A 23473-nucleotide genomic window follows, 5' to 3' on the forward strand; every position below is an offset into this window, starting at 1 on the left:
CCCTCTGAGGCAGCATCACCATTGACAGTACTATTTGTGCCTAACAAAATGCTATGCTTGCCCGTGGGTGGATCAGTCACAACGCATCAGCTATCAACTTTTAACCCTTTCTTCCTGTTATAAATTAAAATATCTAAGCAGCTATAAATATTAATCACCATCTAGAGATCTTTTACTTTTTTCTTTTTTTTGGAGCTGAGGATCGAACCCAGGGCCTTGCGCTTGCTAGGCAAGCGCTCTACCACTGAGCTAAATCCCCCACCCTCGAGATCTTTTACATTTTAAAGACCCCATCTTTTAATCCATTCATTTGAATTATATATCTTCTTCAGCTAGTATGAGTAATGCTGCCACCAGTGTTGGTGTACAAATACTTATTTGGGCCCTGGCTTCAATTCTTTGGGGTGTCTACCTACTGGTAGAAGCAGTGGATCACATGGCAATGCTATGTTTAACTTTTTAGAGTCATGGAACTGGTTTCCACAGCAGCTGCACCGGTTTCCATCCCCACCAGCAATGCCCGGGGCTTCCAATTTCTCCAGGTCTGTCCAAACACTTGCTATCTCCCATGCTTTGGATGATGGCCATCCTGGCAAGTATGAAGTAGGAGCTCACTGAGGTTTCGATTTGCATTTTCTTAATGACTAATGATGTTCAGCATCTTTCCCTGTGCCTGTTGGTCATTTTCATATCACCCGTGTTTAAAAAGGGTTGCTTGCCATTGAGTTCTTAATGTTCTTTTTCCTTTTTTTAATTGAAGAACAATTTTTTTCATACAGTATATTCTGATCCCAATTTCCCCTCCCCCAACTCCTTCCAGCTCATGGGAGATGGGGGGATCTAGGAGGTGAACCCTCTCTGTATTTTGTATGTTAACTCTCATCAGATCTAGGATTGGCAAATATTTTTCTCATTGTGTGAGGTGTCTTTTCTCTCTCTTTCTCTCTCTCTGATAGAGTCAGTCTGACCTCGAACTTTCAGTGTAACAGAATGACCTTGAATTTCTGAACTTCTTGCCTACACATACCCAGTTTCTGTGACGGGGAGGATTGAACCCAGGACCTTATCGTGCTTAAGCCTTCTCCCCAACCTTTCCGTCTCTTGATAGTGCCCTTTTCACAATAGGTTTTCATTTCTATTCAGTCCTGTCACCTATCTCTTCGTTTGTTTCCTGTGCTTTTTGTGTCGCATTTCGACAAAGAGGTGACTTAATGAAACACAATAGAAAAATCCCAGTTGTCGCCACAGGATAAGGATTCATGCAGCTCTTGTTTCGGTTATATGGATATGCGATGTGTGCCTCATCGAATGCGTTTTCATGATAACTGCAGTTGTTTGGATAGGTCATAGTCAAAAGGGTGTGACGTTAGTTGAAGCAGAACAATTCCCCACCACACACTTGAATATTCTCCCCCTCCCTCCATTTAAACGTAAAAGCTTGTATTGACAGGGCGCTAAGTCCCTTTCGAGGCAGCCTCCTAGCATTCCAAGAAAAATTACAAACTAATCAGAAGCACCTAAACCTCTTCCAAAAGCCTGGAATAACAGAAAAATAAATTTTTTATGTATACCACCACTATAAAGTGAAACATTGTGAACCAGGTGTGTTGAAGCACTGTTAAAGACAAATTACATGACGAGATCGAATCCACATGCCACGTGTGCAAGACAGAAAGAAGGGAGGGCTGGCGAAGTCTGAAAGCAATGGCGATGAGGAACGGGGTGGAACCGTGGGCAGTCTTCTAGGTGGTTAAATTGAAGACTACATGCCCATTTCTGTCTGTCTGTCTGTCCAGTGGACAGCAGAAAGAGTTACGCTCTGCCTAAAACTTCCCCAGGAGCAGACAGTCTGCCCCAGCCATCAGCATCTTCCAATCCAGCCCCATAATCCTCAAAAGAATTTGCCCTGCACCCAGAGGGCAGCCACAGTCACATATGCCAGAGCTCTCAAACAGCAACGGGAACTCACGGTGAAAAGGAAGGAAGCTCTGAGGACCAAGCTCAATCAACACAAGACATGCCAGCATTGCCCACTGTGAGGAGCCTGCCCCAGCTCAAGGCTGAGATGATGAGAGAGGGCATCTTCCTCAGCCCGGAAAACAGCTAAAGCTGTTGATAGGACAGCACATGCTTGTTGTCACAACCCGTGGAGGCTGAGGCAGGACCACTGCGTGTGAGAGGAACCCACACGACACAGTAAGCTCCAGGCCAGCTTGGTCTACAGAGTGATACCTTGTCTCAGAAACGACAACCAAATGTAATTAAAGATGAAAAGAGCCGGGCGGTGGTGGCGCACGCCTTTCATCCCAGCACTCGGGAGGCAGAGAGGCGGATCTCTGTGAGTTCGAGGCCAGCCTGGTCTACAGAGTGAGATCCAGAAAAGGCGCAAAGCTACACAGAGAAACCCTGTCTCGAAAAACAAAAAAACAAACAAACAAAAAACAGAAAAGAAGACATCAAATCTTTGGCCCCAAATATATTTGAGTGACACATATCTGCTGCTTCCTCTGCTTCACCTCCGTACATTACATCCATGAGGGGAACTAAGGGACATGCAGTGTAACTGGCAGCCTGCGACAAAAGGGGAGACATGAATGCTGAGGCCCACACAAGGTGAGAATGCAAAGGTTGATGCAAGGTGGCTTAGCTGGGCATGGGGGCTGTTTAAGTAAGGGTTAGTATTGCTATGCTGAAACACCAGGACCAAAGAAAGTTGGAGAGGAAAGGTTTATTTGGCCTACACCTCCACAGCACTGTTGTTCATTGAAAGAAGTCAGAACAGGAACTTAGAGGTAGGAGCCGATGCAGAGACCACAGAGGAGTGTTGCATTCTGGTTTACTCAGCTTTCTTTCTTTTGTTTGTTTGTTTTTTCGAGACAGGGTTTCTCTGTGTAGTTTTCGTGGCTGTCCTGGAACTCGCTCTGTAAACCAGGCTGGCCTAAAAATCACAGAGATCCGCCTGCTTCTGCTTCCTGACTGGTGGGATTAAAGGCATGTGACACCACCACCCAGCCCAGCTTGCTTGCTTATAGAACTCAGGACAACCAACCTAAAGTGCTACCACCCCTGATGGGCCCTAATTAAGAAAATGCCCACTGTTCAGCCTTAAAGAGGCATTTTTTTTTCAATTGAAATTCAATCTTCTCAATGACTATAGCTTGTGTCAAGTTGGGAAAAAAAAAAACCTAGCCTTCACAGTGGCTCCAAGAAGTCAGAAGGCTGAGGCAGGAGGCTATGCGAGAGTGCACACGTCACGTGTGCATGTGCATGCATGTGTACACATACACACACACACACACACACACACACACACACACACACACACCCCTGTGTATTTGCTAGATTGAGGATTGAGTGAGTATATTTCACCTTTTCCCTCTCTGAACTCCACAAAATTTCCTTTTCCCAAGCAAGAGACAAAGAGACTGGGCGTGGTGGTGTGTGCTTTTAATTCCAGCTCTAAGAACCAGGGAGATCTTTGTGAGTTTAAGGCCAGTCTGGTCTACATAGCTAGTTCCAGGACAGCCAGGGCTACATTGTGAGACCTTGTCAAAAACAAAACAAAAAGGATAAAGAGAGAAAAATGTCACATATGGAACAGCTATTGATTGTCTTGTTCCTTCTGTGTAAGACTTGAACTACATTTGAGGTTCTACAAGCAACTGGCTTTCAGATTAAAGTTTTCACATTAAACCTAAACCAGAAAACATTCTTACTAGGAACATCAGACTACCAGGAAAATGATGCTAAAAAACAGTTGTCCAAACCCAAGCCATGACACATCTTATATTAACCAGATAGTCCAAGAGTTAAGACCTCAGGAGGTCGGAGTGGTGAATAACAACTGTACATTCCAGACAGAAAACCAAACCTATGTGCATTATACAAGTTTGAAAATTTGAAACTGTAATTCAGATGTCCTTTAAAATCTAATCCCCAGGGCTAGGATCATAGTTCAGTGGGCAAGAGAACTTGTTCTGTAAGCAAGAGGGCCTGAGTTCAAATCTCCAGCACTCAAGTGCAGTGCCAAACCCAGCTGCGCATGCTTGTAACTCTCGAGTTAGGGGTTGAGTCCTGGGAGCCAAGCCACCCAGCCCAAGCTGCCAGTTCAGTGAGAAACCCGGTCTCAAGGCAGTAAGGCAGATTGTGAAAGAGAAAAATAAGACACCCCACATCCTACTCTGTCCGCCACACACGTGCACAGGAGCACACAGACTCACGTGCATACAACACACACACACACACACACACACACACACACACACACACACACACACACCCATACACACACAGAAACAGAGAGACAGGGAGAACACCTAATTTCCACCCCGCCAATGTCCAATTTCTTAAGACAGAAAACTTATGACCAACAATGTTTGCCTTTGCTCAAGGCCTGCCTAGGCCCCTCTGTGAGCACCTTTGGCTCAGCAGCCTCTGTGAGGTTTGTGACAGTGTGGGTTTATCAGAGACATAAGAAGTGTGTGAGAAAGAGCTCCTAAAGCACCAGGTCAAAAGACTTCATTCTGTGACTAGAGGTGCTGATGAAATCATACAGAGAACTTGGCATATATTAAGTGACTGTCATGAGAAAGTTTGTCATGGGCCCTTAGGTCAGCAAAAGCAGTTTTTATGGACTGCTTCATACCCTTAGAGAGAATAGTAGCATGGACCACATGCCCGTTTATCAGTGTGTCAGTGAGAAGAACAGAGGACACTCCCTATTTGTGCAGAATGCAACACTTCCAATGCGCAGTATCTACTGGGAGGAAGGCCACAGCTGAGGAGGGCCAGAAGCACCAACCAGGAACTAGTTCCCCACCCCACTCCCCCACTTTCTCAAGGTCTTATAGGATCATACGCATTTGAACACTGCTTTTTCAACTTGGCTGCACATTCAATCATCTGGGGAATGTTACCAAACAATACTAGTGCCTGAGCCTCTCTCCTAGAGAGTCATAGTCTGGCGGCCTGAGATGACTCCTGCACAGAGGGACTTTTTAAATGACCCCCGGAGAGTCTACCGTGCAGCTAGAGTGAATTGCAGACTTGCAAGCCTGCTTTGTAATCAGGACTGTTGATTCATCTTAGATCTCATTCTGATTCCACAGCTTTCCCATTGCTTAGGCTAATCTGAGCTTACCATATTATCTATTTTCTCCAAAAGCAAGACAAAAATACTAAAAGTTCAGACGTGATTCTGATATAAAGCTAGAATAAAGAACCAGTTCAAAGTACAAACTGGAGGAAGGCCTGGTAGCACAAGCTCACGAATCCCAGCATCTAGGAGGCCAAGAAAGGAGGATGGTGTGCTCCAGGCCAGCCTGGATTACTTTTAGTTTTATTTAACTTCATTTTATGTGCAATGATGTTTTGCCATGGGTGTAGGGTCCTCTGGAACCGGAGTTATAGACAGTTGTGAGCCACCATGTGGTTGCTGGGAATTGAACCCCGGTCCTCTGGAAGAGCAGTCGGTGCTCTTAACTGCTGAGCCATCTCTCCAGCCCCCAGCCAGGATTAGTAATGAGACCCTGTCTCAAAACCCTAGCTACCAACTGGACTGATGAGATAAGAAAGACTGTAGCAGTTTGGATAAGCACAGTATGAACCTGTATTCATGTGCACTGGCTCGGTTTTTTGGGTTGTTGGTTTGTTTTTTGACATCTTGACACAAACTAGAGTCGTCTGGGAAGAGGAAAATTCAATTGAGAAAATGCCTCCATCAGACTGGCCTGGAGAAAAGACTGAGGGTCATTTTCTTTTTTAAATTTTTTATCATTTTATTTTGTGTGTGAGTGTTTTGCTCACATGCATGTATGTGCATAGTGCACATGCCTGATTCCCACAGAGGGCAGAAGAGTGATAGGAATTCCAGCCATGCCCCCACGATCACACATGCCCCCGTGGGACACTTAGTCATTTCCAAGCCATACGTTCCATGTAACCCATGCGCTGCGTGCTCATGTAAATCGCATGCAGCGTGACCACGTGATCTATGCACACACGTGGAGTAGCCATGTGGGCCTGTGCACGTATGTGCAGGGTCCTTAAAAGGTAGGACCCCCTGTTCCCCTGCCCCTTCCCTCATGTGTCCTTTCAGCAAGCCTGAACACAGCTATCCCTCTCCCTTCTTCAACGGAAACTCTTGCTTTTCCTTACTGGGTAAGAGCGCCACTAAAAACCATCAAAGAGAGCATCAGATCCTCTGGAACTGGAGTTACAGATGGTGTTGAGCCACCATGAGGGTGTGGGGAATTGAACCTGAGTCCTCTGAGCCATCTCTCCAGCATCTGAGAGTAGTTTTCTTGATTTAGGATAGATGTAGGATGGCCCAGCCCACTTGCCACCCCTGGGCAGGTGCTGTCCTGGGTTCTATAAAAAAAGCAGGCTGGGCAAGCCACAGGGAGCAAGCCAGTAAGCAGCACTCCTCCATGGCCTCAGCATCAGCTCCTGCCTCCAGATTCCTCCCCTGTTGGAGTTCCTGTCCTGACTCCCCTCAGTGATGGAGTGTTTCCTGGAAGTCAAAGCTGAATAAACCCTTTCTTCCCCAAGTTGCTTTTGGTCATGGTGTTTATCACAGCAATAGAACCTAACTAAGACAGCACACCCCTCCCAAAAGCTCAGTTGAAAGACTGCAACCTCTAATTTGCTTCAGTAGAACGGGATGAGTTATGAAATTTTTTGAAAACCCAGACAAACATGAAACGAAGTCTAAAACACTGTTTCCAAGCACTAAACAGTTCTCTAGGCCCTGGACTTGCTTCAAGTTGTCAAGAAAGGTCACCAAGCAAGGCATGGTGGTGGCCTGCTCTTGTAAACCCAGCACTCCAGGAGGCAGAGACCAAAGAGTGTGAGTTAACTATAGGCCATCCTGGGATACATGGTGACACCATTGTGTCATACAACAAACAGAACAAAGACTCGGGAGATAAAAGATCCTGAGAATTTGGTCTCCAGGACCTAGGTGGAAGAACCAACTCCCAAAAGTTGTCCTCCAACCTCCACATGCACAGCATGGCTATCATGAGTGCACACACACACACACACACACACACACACACACACACACACACACTAATAATGATAAATAAAAATAACTTTTAAAAACAAAAGCCAAGCTGGGCGGTGGTGGCACACACCTTTAATCCCAGCACTCGGGAGGCAGAGCCAGATGGATCTCTGTGAGTTCAAGGCCAGCCTGGGCTACAGAGGAAGTTCCAGGAGAGCTAGGGCTACACAGAGAAACCCTGTCTCGAAAAACAACAACAAAAAAAGCCTGCAAACATGTAAATTAGGTGAGTATGTCTTCCCCAGCACATACTCGGGGCAGAAAGTGTGGAATGTCTACTACTTCCTGGCTCTAAAGTTTATGGCAAGAGCTCAAGGTGAATTCAGTCAAGCTCAGCAGGAACTCCAGGCCATGAAAATAAATAAACAAGTATTTAAGCTCACTCCAAAGGGAGCAAGCTGAGGACTCAAGTGAAGAAGTGGTTTCTGGGTGCCATTACGGAACTGTAGAGAGACTTTTGAATATTTCCTTGGAAAACGTAAGTGAGGGAAATCCTTGGAAAACGTAAGTGAGTTTCTAAAGGAAAAAGCTCCTTCTTGCCCCAAGGTTTCCTCTATTGGAAAGAATACACAGGACAATCTACCGGAAAAGAGAGTTTTTTTAAAGCTCTGTATATTCCAATAGGAAGAAAATGGACAAAGGGTTGTGTGGGGGGAGCGAAGCTGCACAGATGAGATTTCTGAGGGAGCGCTGGAAGGCGATAGTGGGAGAGACTTCAGAGATGCATCATCAGTGGTGTGACAGGTTTTAGCGGGGTGGCAGTGGAGGGAGGGGACATTTGAGAAGTTAGGGGGGAATTAAAAATGTATTTCTTCTTTGGTTCTTCTTAAGAGATTAGAATAAAGCTAAAAATGACCTGTTCAGAATTTTAGCTGCTGACCTAGATTTCTTTGGATGCCTTGCAATGAATGAATCACATAAGGCCCTGACTTGTATGAATGCTCCAAAGGGTAGATGCAGCAAATAAAAGATGACTTAGAATTAATTACAAGTAAGATCTGGAGAAAGATTAAAGAGGCTATCTCATTCATAAAGCCGGAATTAACTGTGGGGGACAAACCTACTAAAGACAGAAAAGAAAGTTTTGACTATCACAAATTCTGGCCGGAGAAGTTCTTTTGAGTCACTTTCTTGGAACATCAAGCAAACAGGAAAGAAAGGAGATTAAGACGTGAGAGAAGAGTTGAGGGAACAAGTACACATTGAACAGTGCCAGGACTGAATGCATGGACTTCCAGGCAAGCTGAAGAAAATAAAGGGGAGAAAATCATTTTTAAATGAGATGAATTTTGCTCAAGAGATGAAAAAACTATGGACACCAATTTTCATATTTTAGAGCCACTCAGGGAGCTAGAGAGATGGTTCAGCAGTTAAGAGTGATTGTTACTCTTGCATAAAACCCAGGTTTGGTTCCCAGCATCCATATCTGGTGGCTCCCAACCGTTTGTAACTCCAGCTCCAGGAGATCCCCCATGATGGGCAACCAACACACACACACACACAATCTTTTTTTAAAAGTCAATCAAACCCAAGGAAGATAAAAATTTTTAAATTTAAGGCCAGTGAGAATGGCTCATTGGGTAAAAGGCTTGCTGAGCAAGCCTGAAGCCATTAGTTCGACTCATAGAATCCAGGTATAGACAGCAGAAGAAAGCTCCACAAAGTTGTCCTCCAACCACTACATGAAGGCATGCTGTATGCCTCCACTCCCCTCCCCCCATCACCCATGCACACAACAGGAAATGTTAAAAATTAAATATAGCCGGCCAGTGGTGGCGCACGCCTTTAATCCCAGCACTCAGGAGGCAGGGCCAGGTGGTTCTGAGTTCGAGGCCAGCCTGGGCTACAGAGCGAGATCCAGGAAAGGCACAAAGCTACACAGAGAAACCCTGTCTCGAAAACACACACACACACACACACACACACACACACACACACACACACACTACTTGGACCTACTAAAGTCAAATGTCAGAATGCCAAAAATAAAGAAAAACCAAGTTTCCAAAGAAGAAAAACATTCTTTCAAAAGAAGAATATGATTATCCCTCGATTTCACCTCAGTATTTCTAAATGTTGTACAAGAAGTAGGATAACGTAGCTCCAACTATCAAGGGTGAGAACAGTGTGAAGGCATCTTCAGACATGCAAGGGCTTCTAATTCACCTCCCCAAACCCTCTTCAGGAATTTAAAGGATCTGTTCCAGCATGCGGTGGGACACGTAGCCTAGAAAGAGAAAGGTGTAATGGTAAAGAAAGACTAATACAACCAGGAAACAAGAATTCAAGGAGAGCAGCTGCAGGGAGGAACTTGGAAAGAAATCAAGGCACTTGGAACAGGAGAAAGTGGATCCCAGGAGGGGAAACATTTTCGTGACTAAAATCCACCAAAAATATTGACTCAGAATTAAGAGGTAAAAATCAAAGCAAACAAAAAGTGTAGGGACTGGGGATGAACATTGTTCCCATATAAATATAGAACTCATACTATGCGACTGTGGAAACTAGGATTTCAGGATGAAAAGCAAATTTCAAACACCCTGACGAAACAAAGGAAACAAGAAAAAAAAAAGTCAGAATGTTGATTTTTCTATCTATGGCAAGAGTGGACTGAATTCTTGCATACCAGCCCTCCCACTAAAGCATGACCAGAACAAACAGACAAGAGAATGTTTAAAGTGTCTTAAAGAGTATCAAGCACTGACTGCAAAGAAGACTTGAGAGCCAAGATGGGCCCCAAATGCACTGTTGCTTTTCTCTCCGAGGCTTTTCCTGGATGTTAAAAGGCAGCTGAGAAGCTGGGAGCCTAGCAAAAGGTGATGACTCATCCACAGGAACTGTGCAGGCTTCCAGTGCTCTCAGAGGGACCGGGAGGGAGGCGCTGTGCTCTGAACGTTCCCTCCCAAACTCATCTTGAGTTGAATGGCTTTTAGAACCATATTAAGGAGTAGGCCTTTGAGAGGTTACATCATGAGGACAATGAGAGAGAATAGCCTGAGAAAGTCCTGACAGTGCAGGAGTAGCGAGTTAGTTAGCTCTGTTAGTCTGTCCTTCAGGATTCTCTCTCTCCCTCAATCCCCCTCCCTCTCTCCCCCTTCCTCCCTCTCCCCTCCCTCTCCCCTCCCTCTCGCCTCTCTCTCTCTCTCCCTCTCCCTCCAACTCTCTTTCACATTATACTCTCCACTTTATAACACCAAGTGTGACCCCTCTATCTTGTACTTGCCAGCCACAAGGCAAACAAACTTCTATTGTTTATATTACCTAGTCTGTGCAAGCAGAAAACAGTACCAAGAACTGGGCCTGTTACTATAGCAAATACTTTATTTTCCATTTTCAAAAATTAAAAACTTGGCCAGGCAGGATTGGTGGCCACACGCCTTTAATCCCAGCACTTGGGGAGACAAAAACAGGTAGATCTCTGTGAGTTTGAAGGCAGCCTGATCTACTTAACTAGTTCCAGGCCAGCCTGGGTAACAATGACACCCTGTCTCAAAAAAAAAAAAAAAAAAAGTAAAAAGTAGAACAAGATCAGGAGTGATGGAAATGCTTAAAATATATGTGTAACAGTCAGCTTTACCGTAAATGATTCAGGATGGGAAGGGGGAAATTGCATATTGTAACATTTCTTTTTAATATTTCCAGTTATGGGGTGGGGACTGTACACATGAGAGCAGCTCCTACAGAAGAACACAGCTACAGCAATCCTGTACAATAAGGGAACTTTCAGAGGCATCACCATGCCTGATTTCAAGCTCTATTACAGAGCTATAGTAAGAAAAACTACATGGTATTGGCATAAAAGACAAGTTGACCAATGGGAATCCAATCGAAGACCCAGATATAAATCCAACAAAATGGACACCCTTTGTTGTTGCTGTTGTTGTTTTTTGGTTTTTCGAGACAGAGTTTCTCTGTGTAGCTTTGCGCCTTTCCTGGATCTCGCTCTGTAGACCAGGCTAGCTCAAACTCACAGAGATCTGCCTGGCTCTACCTCCTGAGTGCTGGGATTAAAGGCATGTGCTACTGCCGCCTGGCAGACACCTGGTTTTTGACTAAGAAGCCAGAAATATACAATGAAAAAAAAAAAGCACCAACAAAAAAAATGGTGCTGGTCTAACCGGATGTCAGCATGTAGAAGAATGTAAATGGATTCATATCTATCACCCTGCACAAAACTCAAGTCCAAGTGAATCAAAGATGTCAACATAAACCAGATACATTGAACTTGATAGAAGAGGAAGTGGGGAATAGCCTTGAAAACATTGGCACAGGAGACAACTTTCTGAAAAGAATGCCTGTAATGTAGGCACTAAGATTGACAAATAATAAATGGGACCACGTAAAACTGAAAAGCTGGGTTGGGGATTCAGCTCAGTGGTAGAGCGCTTGCCTAGCAAGAGCAAGGCCCTGGGTTCGATCCTCAGGTCACAAAAAATAAAAAAAAAAAAAAAAAAGCAAAACGAGGAGAGCGCTGAGAGGCTGAGAGGCTGAGAGGCAGGCAAAATGGCTCAGTGAGTAAAGGTGATTGTGGCTAAGTCTGATTGTCTGTGTTCAGTCCCTGGAATCCAAGTGGTGGAAGCAGAGAACCAACTCTCACCAGCTGTTTCCTCTCATTTTGCAATTGGAAAACATCTGACAGGCATTTTCTAATTTCTAATGAACACGGCACCATGGGATGCATCTGGAGATCAGAGGGCCAGCTTTTTGGTGGTTCTCTCCTTCCACCTCACTGAGACAGCCTCTGTGCCTGCTGTCCTGTGTCCATCATCCAGGCTAGCTGGCCATGGGCTTCATGGTGTGTGTCAGGGGTCCTCCTGTCTCTGTCTCTCATTTTGCAGTAAAAGTTGGTGATAGGAAGTCACAACATACCCACACGGTTGGGCTTGCCCAGCGGACCGCCTAGTTATTTCCGGTTCAAAATAGCCATTTCCAGGTCAAAACATCTCGCGTGACTAGGACTCCGTGGCTTCCGTGGCTTTGCATGGCTGCGTAAAGCGTGCGTGGTCATGTAATCTACGCGCATGCGTGGAGGAGCCACATGTGGTCCTGTACGCATGCGCGGCTCACTCTTTAAAATGCCGGCGCCATCTTGCACAGGTCTCTTCTCGCTTCTCTTCCTTTTCTCTTGACCATGTGACCTGTCACGTCTGTCTCTTCCTATCCTATATTAATAAACAGCTCTTCTGTGGATTTGTGTTCGGGACGTGTTCCTCGCAGGGTAAGAGCGCCAAAATAACTAACAGTTGGGGTTACTGGTGCATGGCACTGCATCCGGCTTTTGAAATTGTGGGTTCAGGGCATTGAACTCAGGTTACTAGGCTTGGATGGCAAGCCTAGTGTATGTTAAGCTGTCTACCTGGACCGATGGCTATTTTTTACTGGACAGTTGTGTTCCAGGTAATGGAGCTGAGGAGACAAAGTTATTTCTGTTTTTGTTACATCGGTCTGTATTCCCCCCACAAAGGAGTACATTTTATAAGTGTCTAAAGGCAATGAGTGAATTCAAAAATGCACTTGACAACAACAACAACAACCCTCACTATCAGTCAGGCATGGCAATACACATCTATAATCCCAGCATTTGGGAGGCTGAGGCAAGAGGAATGAGGTTTTGTTTTTTGAGACAGGGTTTTTCTGTGTAGCCCTGGGTGTCCTGGAACTTGCTTTTGTAGATCAGGCTGGCCTCAAAATCAAAGATCTACCTGCCTCTGCCTCCCAAGTGCTGGGACTAAAGGCATCCACCATCACTGCCTGGATTGGGATTGAGAGTTTAAGGCTAGTTTGAACTACAGTGGTTTGAAGTCTAGCCTGGGTGTAGGGCCCTGCCCCCCATTTGGGTAGCTGTTGCCTTGCTTGCTGACCTTGACCCCCCCTGCTGGTTTCCACCCTCCAGAATGCTTAAGGGAAGTTCCTTGTTTGTGTATGGCGTTAACAGCTTAGATGTAAGATTGTAAACATAAGTAGCGAACTCCAGGGTTCTCCCATTGTGCTGTAAGCCTGTATTTAAGGCCTCCTCCCTCCTTCAATAAACGGCATTCGGCATTCTGCTGGGGCGAATGACCCGCTGTCTCTTGTCTCTGTTTTTTGATCCACAGCCCCTCGCTTGGACATGGTGAATGGGTGGTGGTAGCGAGGGCTTACCGCCATCTGGGTACATAGCAAGACCTTAAGGATGCAGTTCAGTGATGCAGCACCCAGTGAGCATGGGCAAGACCGAGTTCAAGACAAACACGGTGGTATATAGCTGTGTTCCTAGTGCTTGAAAAGTTGAGGCCGAATAAGTTCAGTCATTATACTCAGCCTGTTCGACTGATGAGGCCTTAAATTCAATCTCCAGACAGAAAGGAAGGAGAGGGAGGCAAAGAAACGAGGGGAGAGGAGGGAAAAAAGTTATTGAACATAAAATAGAACTAATGCTGTGGTTACAAGCTGAATAAGAGATTTATGTCATAGTCTAAAATTGGAAAAGAAAAATCTCTTTACTAGAGGTGGCCAGGCTGACAGGTATAGACAGGAAAGTATTTGCCTAGCTAGCATACATGGAGGTGGAGCTCTGGGTTCGATCCCCAGCACTACATAAAACTGGAAGTGTGGTCCATATCTGTAGTTTTAGCACTCAGAAAGTGGAGGCAGGGGAGTCAGTTCAGTGTCATCCTCAACTAGATACAGTGAATGAGACGGGAAGGGAGGACGCGCACGCGTCATTTCCATCTTATTTTTCGTGTGTGTGTATTGCCAGAGACTGAACTCAGGACCTTGCCCGTATTAGTCCAGTGCTCTACTGCTAAGATAAATCCTCAGCTCTAAATTTGTCCATCATAATTATTTTTCTGCTAAGAACTGTATTGTATGCTTGTAATCCCAGCGCTCAGGAGGCAGAGGTAGGATGTTCTTAAATTTGAAGACAACCTTGGGCCAGGTAGACAGCTCAGTGGATAAAGGTACTTGCTGTCAGACCTGATGACTCTGAAGTTTGATCCCTGGGACCCACAAGGTGGAAAAGAACCGACTCCTCAAAGTTGTCCTCTGATCTCCACATACACAATGTGGTGTGTGCAAACAAGGCCACCAATCACATCAAATCGTGTTTAAATTGAAGCCAACCTAGGCTACATATTAAGTCCCTCTCTCAAAACGCAACTTCTGAAGAACTATCAAAGTATGCTGCTTGGGAGAAATAGGAACTAAGCCTCCTGACGTGTCACAAACCCTCCCTCAGAGGCAGTGAAAATCAAGAATGGACACCAACATACACAGCCAAAAGGGAGAGCCTTACACTTACAGTGCCAGAGGACAACCTAGGCTGGCACAAGGGAACTCTTTCTCCAAATTTCCAGGCCCCAGTCTCTCTGCAGGAGACAAGTCAGTCAGTCTTTGTGACTCAGAGCAGAAGGTGGGCTCCATTCCTCCAAGTGACTGGTTGCAGACAGGGCTTCCACTTTGTGGAATTTGGAAGGAACCACATTGCAGCCTCCGAGTCTCCTGATTCAACATTACTATACTGACATTCAATGTTTGGTTCATTATTTTCCAAGATTTATTTTTATGTGTGTGTATGTGTGCGCACCTGTGTGAGTGGATGCTGTGTTATGTGCAGGTGCCCTTGGAGGCCAGAAACAGACATCAGATCCCTTGGAGCTAGAGTTACAGCTGCTCAACATGGGCGCTGGGAACTGAACTCAAGTTGACATCTGGAAGAGCACCAAGTATGTGCTTAGAGCAATGTTCTCCAGCCCAACATGTGGTTTCTTGTGCATGTCCAACATGATTAGAACTCAAGAAGTGGGGGCAGATGTAACAGAACCTCCAAAACTTCAGCATGTATCCCTGCTACATGGACTCTGCATTAAGTCAAACAGAAACATGAAGCAATCAAACTGCCTCCTTGTAGCAAGCAAATAATTATACAAGTCTAGTTCACTGCTATGTAATCTTAGCCAAAGTGTTCTGATGCCTCTGTGGCAAACCACAGCTGTATGCCACCTAGAACTCATACAAAAGGCCACAATAACAAGGTATCCTAGTGGCCTTCCAGTATCAGCAGGTCACTAGTGCCCAATCCTTTGTTTTCCAATACCTGCAAGACAAGGTAACATGAGAGGAAACTGGATAGGGAAAACCAAGCAGAGAAAAGAATTCTTGATTTGTACCCTCAATTGGAGGTCAGAAACCAATTTCAAAGCCCGAGTAGGACAGGGAGATGGCTGCCAGTAGAGTGCTCACTGTGCATTCAGGAGGACAGGAACTCAGTATCTCCAAAGTCAATGTCAAAGGCACAGGATGACACATGCCTGGAATCTCAGCAAGGGGGAGGCAGTCAGGAGCACCCCTGGGGTCTGCTGGCCAGCCAGTCTAGCCAAATAAAATCCAAGTAGTTGCAGGAGCTGTGCTTTACAGCAACAGTGGTCCCCTTGGTGGTGAAAAGTGCTAAAGTGGGGGGTCTCAGCACATGGGGCTTGTAACAAGATGGGAAAGTGATCCCAAGTCTCATTTCTGTGTGCATGTGTGTGGTGTGTGCACAAGTATCCATGTATGCCCTGTCTATAGCCAACACTCCACTAGGGTAACTTAAAACAAAATAGGAATTTATTTACAATAGCAAAGATGTCAAAAATAACAGGAACAATATATAACAAATCCAAGAATTATTTATGAAAAAGGCAAACAATATATACATGAAACAAAAGATAAAACAAAATTCATTAGGGCAAACTTAATTTTGACCTCCTAAAAAGCTGTAAAATGCAGCAAAATGTCCTTTTTAATATGAATTACTTTAGTAACTCTGGGCCAATTAAACACACACACGAACACACAATTTTCAGTCCTCTTTACTTATCTAGTCTTCCTACCTTTGAGGAATGCAACATTGGGGGGCTATGTAAGAGTAGGAGGTGCAAGCTATTCAGATGTGCACTGAAGGAGATAGTTAGTGACTGACTGGCTTGGACTTTTACAGAAAGGCTGAAGCAAAAGTCTCTGGTTTCTAATTTACTCTCACTGTGCCATCTCTAGCTTGTGTGTGAGCTTCCTGACTACACAAAATGTCACACCAAGTAATCTTTAGGTTCCTCAAGTGCTCTAAGATCACTTTCACTAAACTTGAGCATGCAACACAGTCACTGGGGGGGCTTCCTCAAACACAGGCTGCTGGGGCTCATGCCTTGTCCCAGTTCACTGGGGCCTGCAAGAGGGCAGAGAATCAGCATCTTTAACCAAGTCCCAGAGATTACCATGCTGCCAGGCATTACTCTGACATCGATCTTCTTTAAGATACTCACTGATCCTGCTTTTCCTTACACAAATCTAAGATTTCACAGGAAATTAGGAGCAAGATCCCCAGCGACAATAGGGCTGCATATTTTAGCGGAATGGGTGGGATCACATTTTAGAAGCAAGTCCTGCTTTTGTCAGACTTAGGACTCTGACTGTGATGTCCACCATTCTGTTGGACATTTACCTCAAGTTTTGGTTATTTGTTATTTCATTTCTTAGGCCAACGCTGGCTCTAGATTACAGAATCTCACTGTTAAAATCAAAAGTGCTGCAAATCTCTTGACTCCTGACAACTTTTCCTAACTTGCAATTTTCACCACTACAGTGACCATCCTCCAGTATGTTGTGATCTACTAGAGGCCTCCAACCTGGGCACAAATGGGTAACTCAAAGGTAGGGCTTCTGTATAGTGAGAGTCTCCCTAGATTAAATGTGTTGTGAATTGATAATAAAACAAATTTTAAGTGCTTTCAAAACCCACTTTATGCACAGGTAATTTATAACAGGAATCAGAGATGCTAATAAAACAAATCATTTACAAAGATAAAAGAAAAAATTAATTTCAAGGACATGCTCATCAAAGGACTCACCAATCACCTCTTAACTTCTCTGTAATGTTACTTGCAAATTCACAGGACTGAAATATCAGTATTTGCATCCAAGTCACAAAATTCAAAGCAATCAAGCATTTTGCATTCCACTGCTGCATAAAAGGAATTAAGAAATAGGGGGATGAAAATAATCCACTGCTTTTGATGTTTATTAGGTTTACAAAAACTGTACATTTTCTTTCTTAAGAAAAAGCATTAACTTAGTACTGGTATCAAATAGACTAAACATTCGTTAACAGGAAAATATTCTGATTTTTATTTTTGCACGTTATTCTCAAGTACACAATTACAATAATGTCACACATCCCCTATATGATTTTCTTTTTATGTATTTTACTTTTTTTACAAAGTATACAGAGGGAGGGACATACAATATTTAATAGGATATTTCTACAGAACAATAACTTATATTATGTCCTTGTAAAAATCTGTACCTCTTTAAAACATTTAACTGAAACATCCTTTTTTTAGCTTTGCTAATCAAAATTGTTTTAAGAATTAAAACTAGGTTGTAACTAATGTCAGTACATATCAGTGACTACTTCATTTTCTCTTTATACAGACAAACACATTTTATATTCACTTGACCAAACCCTTAAATACCTTTTAAAGGCTTCAATATTGTGCTTTAAAAAGAAAAGAACTGTGTATGGTTCCAGATTATGTAAAGAGAAATATAAAGTGTGTAAAGTGTTGTGTTCCTTATCTTTCAGTTTATTAAAAAAATATGTTAAATGATCCAATCATTTGTATTTTCTGTACTGATTGTAGATTATTTTTAAATTTTATAAATTTCAATGTTAGGTGTTTTACATTACTTCTGGGGAAAATAATAAAGTAGATTTTAAAAGTTCTCACAAAAAAAGACAGAGCTTTCAAGAATAACAGGGCAATAAATCAAATCATAGTTGTGATGCATTTTTTAAAGCACGTTGGAGGCTACAAAGGCAAAAGCATTCCCTATTGGATGGAAAGGCTAGGGAATCTATGCCCTGGCTTTGACTGGCGTTGAGGATGGAGTTCCTACCAGCCTTAAGAACTTGATTTAGAACTAGACTAAACCAATCTAGCACTTCAGAGGTTTGCCAAACACCACATAGTCAAGACATCTAACCCCAAAAATAGAACTTTTGAATACAAATATTGATGACTAAGAGAAAGATGAAGGTCAAAACCTAACGGCACGAAAGGGATGGAGCACCATAATGAGGCGGCAAGGCAGCTATCGAGTGGGAAGAAAACTTCGAGGTCTCCCCACCATGTGCCAGACCCGTGTGCCAACGGCCAATTCCAGGGACTCTAGAAACTGTTTTCCAAAAGACATCTTAACAAAATCTTAGTATCCAACTTCTTTCTACAAATCTCCTCAGTGATCAGACCTGTATGTTACAAACCGCCAGCTCTCAAAAACAAAACTGTGAAAGAAAGACTTGGTAAGGATCCAAGTGAAGCCTCAGCCTGGTCACACACTTGGACCACATCTCTATCAAACAATCCAAGACAACTGAGTGTTAAGTTTTTCAGGTTAACTAAGAACTAACAGAGCAGGCTCAATTTGCCAAGTCCAAGTCCTTATTAGCACCCGTTCTCTGGTCCACGGAGCCGTCACTCCGTTTCTGTCCCTCTCGCTTAATCAGACAAGAGTTCTCTCTCCAGCTTCTCAGAGAGAACTAAGGGATTCCTGTCTGGATACCCATTAGCTTTTCAGAAAAATATAAAGGCATGGAGTTGAAACTGTATGAAAACATTGTATCTATAAACATCTTAACTTCTATTTTTTCAATTATTTTTCAATTACCAAAGATATTTAAAAGAAAATACCTTTACTCTTTAAAAATACTAGTGTCCTTATTTTCCTTCTAATTCTTCACCTGAGTAGTCTCTCTGAAGAGCAAGACTTACAAAATGCTCTCTCTTGCATCCCTGGATCTTTCATGTTACTGTAAATTTAATACTTTTCATTATAGATTTGAAGCAACTACTACTGGGGGTTGTGTGTATAAGTATGTAAAATAAGCAATACACACAGATACATGTTACATATATATGTGTATATATAGATAGATATATATAATTCAGGGTACATTTACATATATAAAGTTGCAAAAGATCCTATGAGCCACAAGTTACCCCTAGGAGATTCCAAAATGCAGTCCTCAATTAAATTTCATTTATAGCACACGACCATTCCAAGACAAAGCAGCACAGACAGAATAATCAAAATACAACAAGGATCAAGCAAAAATTCCCAACAAGGTTTTCTAAAAGTTTGCTACACTGACAAAAAGATGTAAATAATCTAAAGAAAAAGTATATTTTGTCCACTAAAAAGGAAAAAAAAAAAGAAAGAAAGAAAAGTAAACACAAACTCAGCCACTGTTCTTTTACTCAGCAATGCCAGGGACACGAAAGTTCATATGGAAACTTTCATAGTCATATGGCCTGCAAATACTAAGCAAGACAAGTAAACGACTTCCATGTTATGATCATGAGACCTCCCGTAAAAACTTCCTGCTCCAATGTCTCTGACAATTTTATTGTGAGAAATTTGTGAGAAAAAAAAAAAAAAAGTCAACATGAATACTTTCAGTTACCAATGCAAAGTTACCATGAGTTAAATGGTCTTAGAAGAGTACCATCAAGGTAAGCAAGGTAAATATTTTAAAATAAATATAAAACTTCTAAGATAGAAAACTTCAGTATAGAATCAGGGAGTACTTTAGTAAAAGCAACCAACTTGTTGCTGCTTTTCCCCATGTATTAAACAAACTGAATGGAATTCAGAACACACTATTGAACAAAATGTAAAAACAACAAAAAAAAGTCAACTAGAAGCAATAATTCTATTTGTATACAGCATAAATCAATATACAGTATTGTATGTGAACAAGACTGATTGGCTTTTCAATGAATTTTCTGTTTCCAGGCCAGTTTCTCTACAAGCATCTGTGAAGGTTACTGTTAGGGCAGGCCAACTTCTTTATGATGTCGCATTATGTGCTGGTTCTTTTCCGAGGGTCTTCGAAATCCTTTCTTGCAGTACTCACAGCGGTGAGGATAGTCTTTCGTATGAATGGAGATAACGTGCCGCTTAAAGCCCGAGGCATCTGTAGTGCTATACTCACAGTACTCACACTGATACACTTTCCGGCCACTGTGCGTCTTCATATGCTTTTTAAGCTCACTCTGTTGCCGAAATCCCTTTCTACATCTCTTACACCTAAATGGAAGGTCCTTTGTATGAACCGAGAGAATATGGCGACTTAGTACAAATGGATCTGCAATCTTAAAGTCACAATGTCTACACTGGTGCATTTTTTTACCCTTGTGGGCAGCCACATGTTTCTTGAGTTCTGAAGGCCTGTGAAAGCCTTTATCACACATGTCACACTTATGAGGATAGTCCTTTGTGTGAACTGAAATTATGTGTCGCTTCAAATCACTTGAGTTCGAACTCTTGTGGTCACAATGCAAACACTGGTGTGTTTTGCTCTCTTGATGGATAAGAGCATGTTGTTGCACCTCTTTGGTATCTGAGAAAGTCAGAAGACAAACGTCACACTTGAACGGCATCTCTTTACTATGCTTAGTCTTTACGTGTGTTTTCAAGTTAGAGGAGTCTGCGGACCTGTATTCGCAGTACTGGCATTCATAGGGCTTCTCCCCAGTATGGATTCGCATGTGCTTTTTGAGCTCTGATGGGTGGCGGAAACCTTTGCCACACTCTACACAAATGTGAGGAAAGTTCTTGCTGTGGACTGCCAAAAGGTGGCGATTCAATAAGCCTTGTTCAGCTGTTTCATATTCACAGAATTTACACTTGTGCATTTTGTTGGCTCCTTTTTCCTTGTGCACCATTTTATGAGTAAACAAAGCCCCAGCATGAGAGAAATGCTTTCCACACTCATCACATTCTATGGCCTTCTCTGCCTTGCTGGTCAGCTTGTGGCTCTCCAGGTGATTATGTAAACTTATCTTCTTGTTGGTAGTGTAGTCACAGTCAGTACAGCGGTACTTCTTCTTGGCAAGGTGTTCAGGGTGGTTTTTCATGTGCCTTTTCAAGAAACCTCTCGATTTAAACTTCTTCCCACAAATCATGCAAGGGTAGACAGTCAGGGGATGTCCATCTGGGCCGATAATTATTGCTATGAAAGTAAAGGAGCAGAAGTGATCAAAACATGCTGGTTTGGGGTTCTTCAGAGGTCTGAAGGTTTGCTCTAAACACTATAGTCAGGGGCTCCTAATCTGGGCTACATGCTACATATTTTTTTGTCATTTTCAATCTACAAGATACAGCAACCTGACCCTAAGAATTTGGGTCTACACTAACCTCTTCCATTTTAATAAAATCAATTAATAAATATGTAATTTCTATTGCAAAGTGACAAACCCTTATAAATCTAGAAACCTAAGGGAATTATTCATATCAAGTTTTAAAATTAGAATTCCTACTTTATTAAAAAACATTAATTTTTGTTAACTTATAATAGAGCTTAAATATACCAATAAGATTCTTAATATGCAATTGGTATATAAGAAATAAGCTACATCATACAAACTCAAGTACATATCTTGCTGCTCTGTAAATTATGCCTGTTTTTATACTGAAATAATCATTATATTTTCCCAAAATTAACACTTGTCAACATGGTTGCCTTTCATTTTCATGTAATTCAAGCTTTAACTTTTTCATCCTTCTTTGATCCATTTCCCATTCCTTTTAATCAGGAAAATCATTCATGAATATCACTGAATTCTGAAAATTATATTTTAAAATTCAATATACAAAAGCTACATGTAGTCTAGCCACTAAGATGCCATCCCGATAGATGCCCCTGTGGATGCACACTAGCATTTCCTGAGAGCTTGCGGAGCGCGCTGCACCGTGGAACTCGCACGCCCTCACCTGTTTGGTACTGCCTGGAATCAGGTCTTCTCCTTTTCTTTGGTTTTTGTTTAGCCAGTCTGCCGAGGCCAGCAGACTCATCTATGTGCAAGAGGGCACTTGCAGTACCATTCCGGTTTTCAATTCCATCAGAATTATTACCTAACAATGTGTATTAAAAAACAAAATCATACAGTATTATAAATTATAAAGAATTAGAAATTCTTTATTAATTATAACAATGAAAAGCCATGATACTCATGAATGACAGAAATACCCCACTCTAGGTAATGGAATTTTATGAACACATTCATTACAGTAAGACTATTGGAAATGCCTAGCTTCCAACACTAAAACATACATCAGTATTTTCCCCATGGGTTCCCATGCTGTTTCCCCAAGATTTTAAAGTCATGAGCTTGATACACTTAAGATGAAAAGTTCCAGCCTGAAAGCCTATATACTTCATACAGTGTATTTCCTTCTATTGTAATATACACATAAAGGAAATGCCTGTTAAAAGTCAGGACAAGAAGTACACTTTAAAATCTTCCTCTACTCTTGTTTAAAACAAATAAACCTTATAGCATTTCAGATTTCTGAAACCTAAAAACACAAAAACGGTTTTTCGTTTTTGTTTTTCAAGACAGGGTTTGTCTGTGTAACAGCCCTGGCTGTTCTGGAACTCGCTGTGTAGATCAGGCTGGCTTCAAACTCACAGAGATCCACCTGGCTCTGCCCTCCCAGTGCTGGGATTAAAGGCGTGTGCCACCACCGCCCGGCTACAGAAAATGGTTTTCAATCACAAACTCCTGTCTAAAGAGCTGCTCTGTGACTTACCATAAGCAGCTGCCCATGCAATTGGCATGAAGGTTTTCATTTCATTGTCTTCTATTTGTTGTTCATGTACTGCGGCTGCGGCTGCAGCATCCTCCTCCCCAACAATCACTTCCATATAAACTTCGTCGGCAATTTCAGCAACATCTAAGTAGAAAATATATGAACTTTCCTGACCAGGTTTAGAGACATCATAGGAAAGATACTTTTATTTGAACTCATTTACTACGCAAACGGGAAGAAGTCCAAACATTACATACCTAGAACACAGCTTTTGTATGATAAACACTCAACAAACACTTGCTGAATGACTCATTTCTTGGTTTTCACCATCATTTAGTTTTAAAGTAATAAACATTCTAAACATATATAATGGGCCAGTAACAATGCTACTTGTTTCCTTCAAATACCGACCATTTACAGGAGACAGAGGAAACACTCAGAAACACATTTTCTCCCACAGAAAGGCCATCTACTTACTTATATCTTCATCTTCTTGCTGAGAGTCATTAACAGCCATATAAACCATCTTTTCCCTGGGAACACGAATACTATTGTTTGGATCAAGTAGTTCAACTCCATGATCATTCTCAGGCTCACTTTCCACAATGTCTACAGTTCCACCTATCAAGGAAAACAGCAGCTCCAAGAATTTATTTTAAAATTTCATTTCCACTTCTTCCTTTTTTTAAACATATTTCTCAGTTACTATGTTAAAATTATCTTATCTTCAGAAAAAAACTTGACATCTTCTCAATCTAAATAACCCCAAAACAATTAGGCTGAAACACGGATCAG

General features: G+C 42.5%; 1 protein-coding gene across 5 annotated transcripts in view; it reads right to left on the reverse strand.

The window, feature by feature from the left end:
• Positions 1-15630: 15630 nt before the first annotated feature.
• Positions 15631-23473, reverse strand: part of Zfx (zinc finger protein X-linked) — a 46904-nt gene continuing 39061 nt past the window's right edge. For 3 of the 5 annotated variants that reach the window (XM_036174548.1, XM_036174546.1, XM_036174547.1), the window contains 4 exons: positions 23156-23299; positions 22679-22822; positions 21860-22000; positions 15631-21098 (listed from right to left, as the gene is read on the reverse strand). In XM_036174548.1, coding sequence (XP_036030441.1) covers positions 19915-21098; positions 21860-22000; positions 22679-22822; positions 23156-23299 — 1613 coding nt within the window. In that variant the 3' untranslated portion in view covers positions 15631-19914. The remainder of the gene's footprint in view (positions 21099-21859; positions 22001-22678; positions 22823-23155; positions 23300-23473) is intronic. The other 2 variants (XM_036174550.1, XM_036174549.1) reach the window with 1 other exon arrangement.

The sequence above is a fragment of the Onychomys torridus genome, chromosome X (assembly GCF_903995425.1).
Source record: "Onychomys torridus chromosome X, mOncTor1.1, whole genome shotgun sequence".
Lineage (NCBI taxonomy): Eukaryota > Metazoa > Chordata > Mammalia > Rodentia > Cricetidae > Onychomys > Onychomys torridus.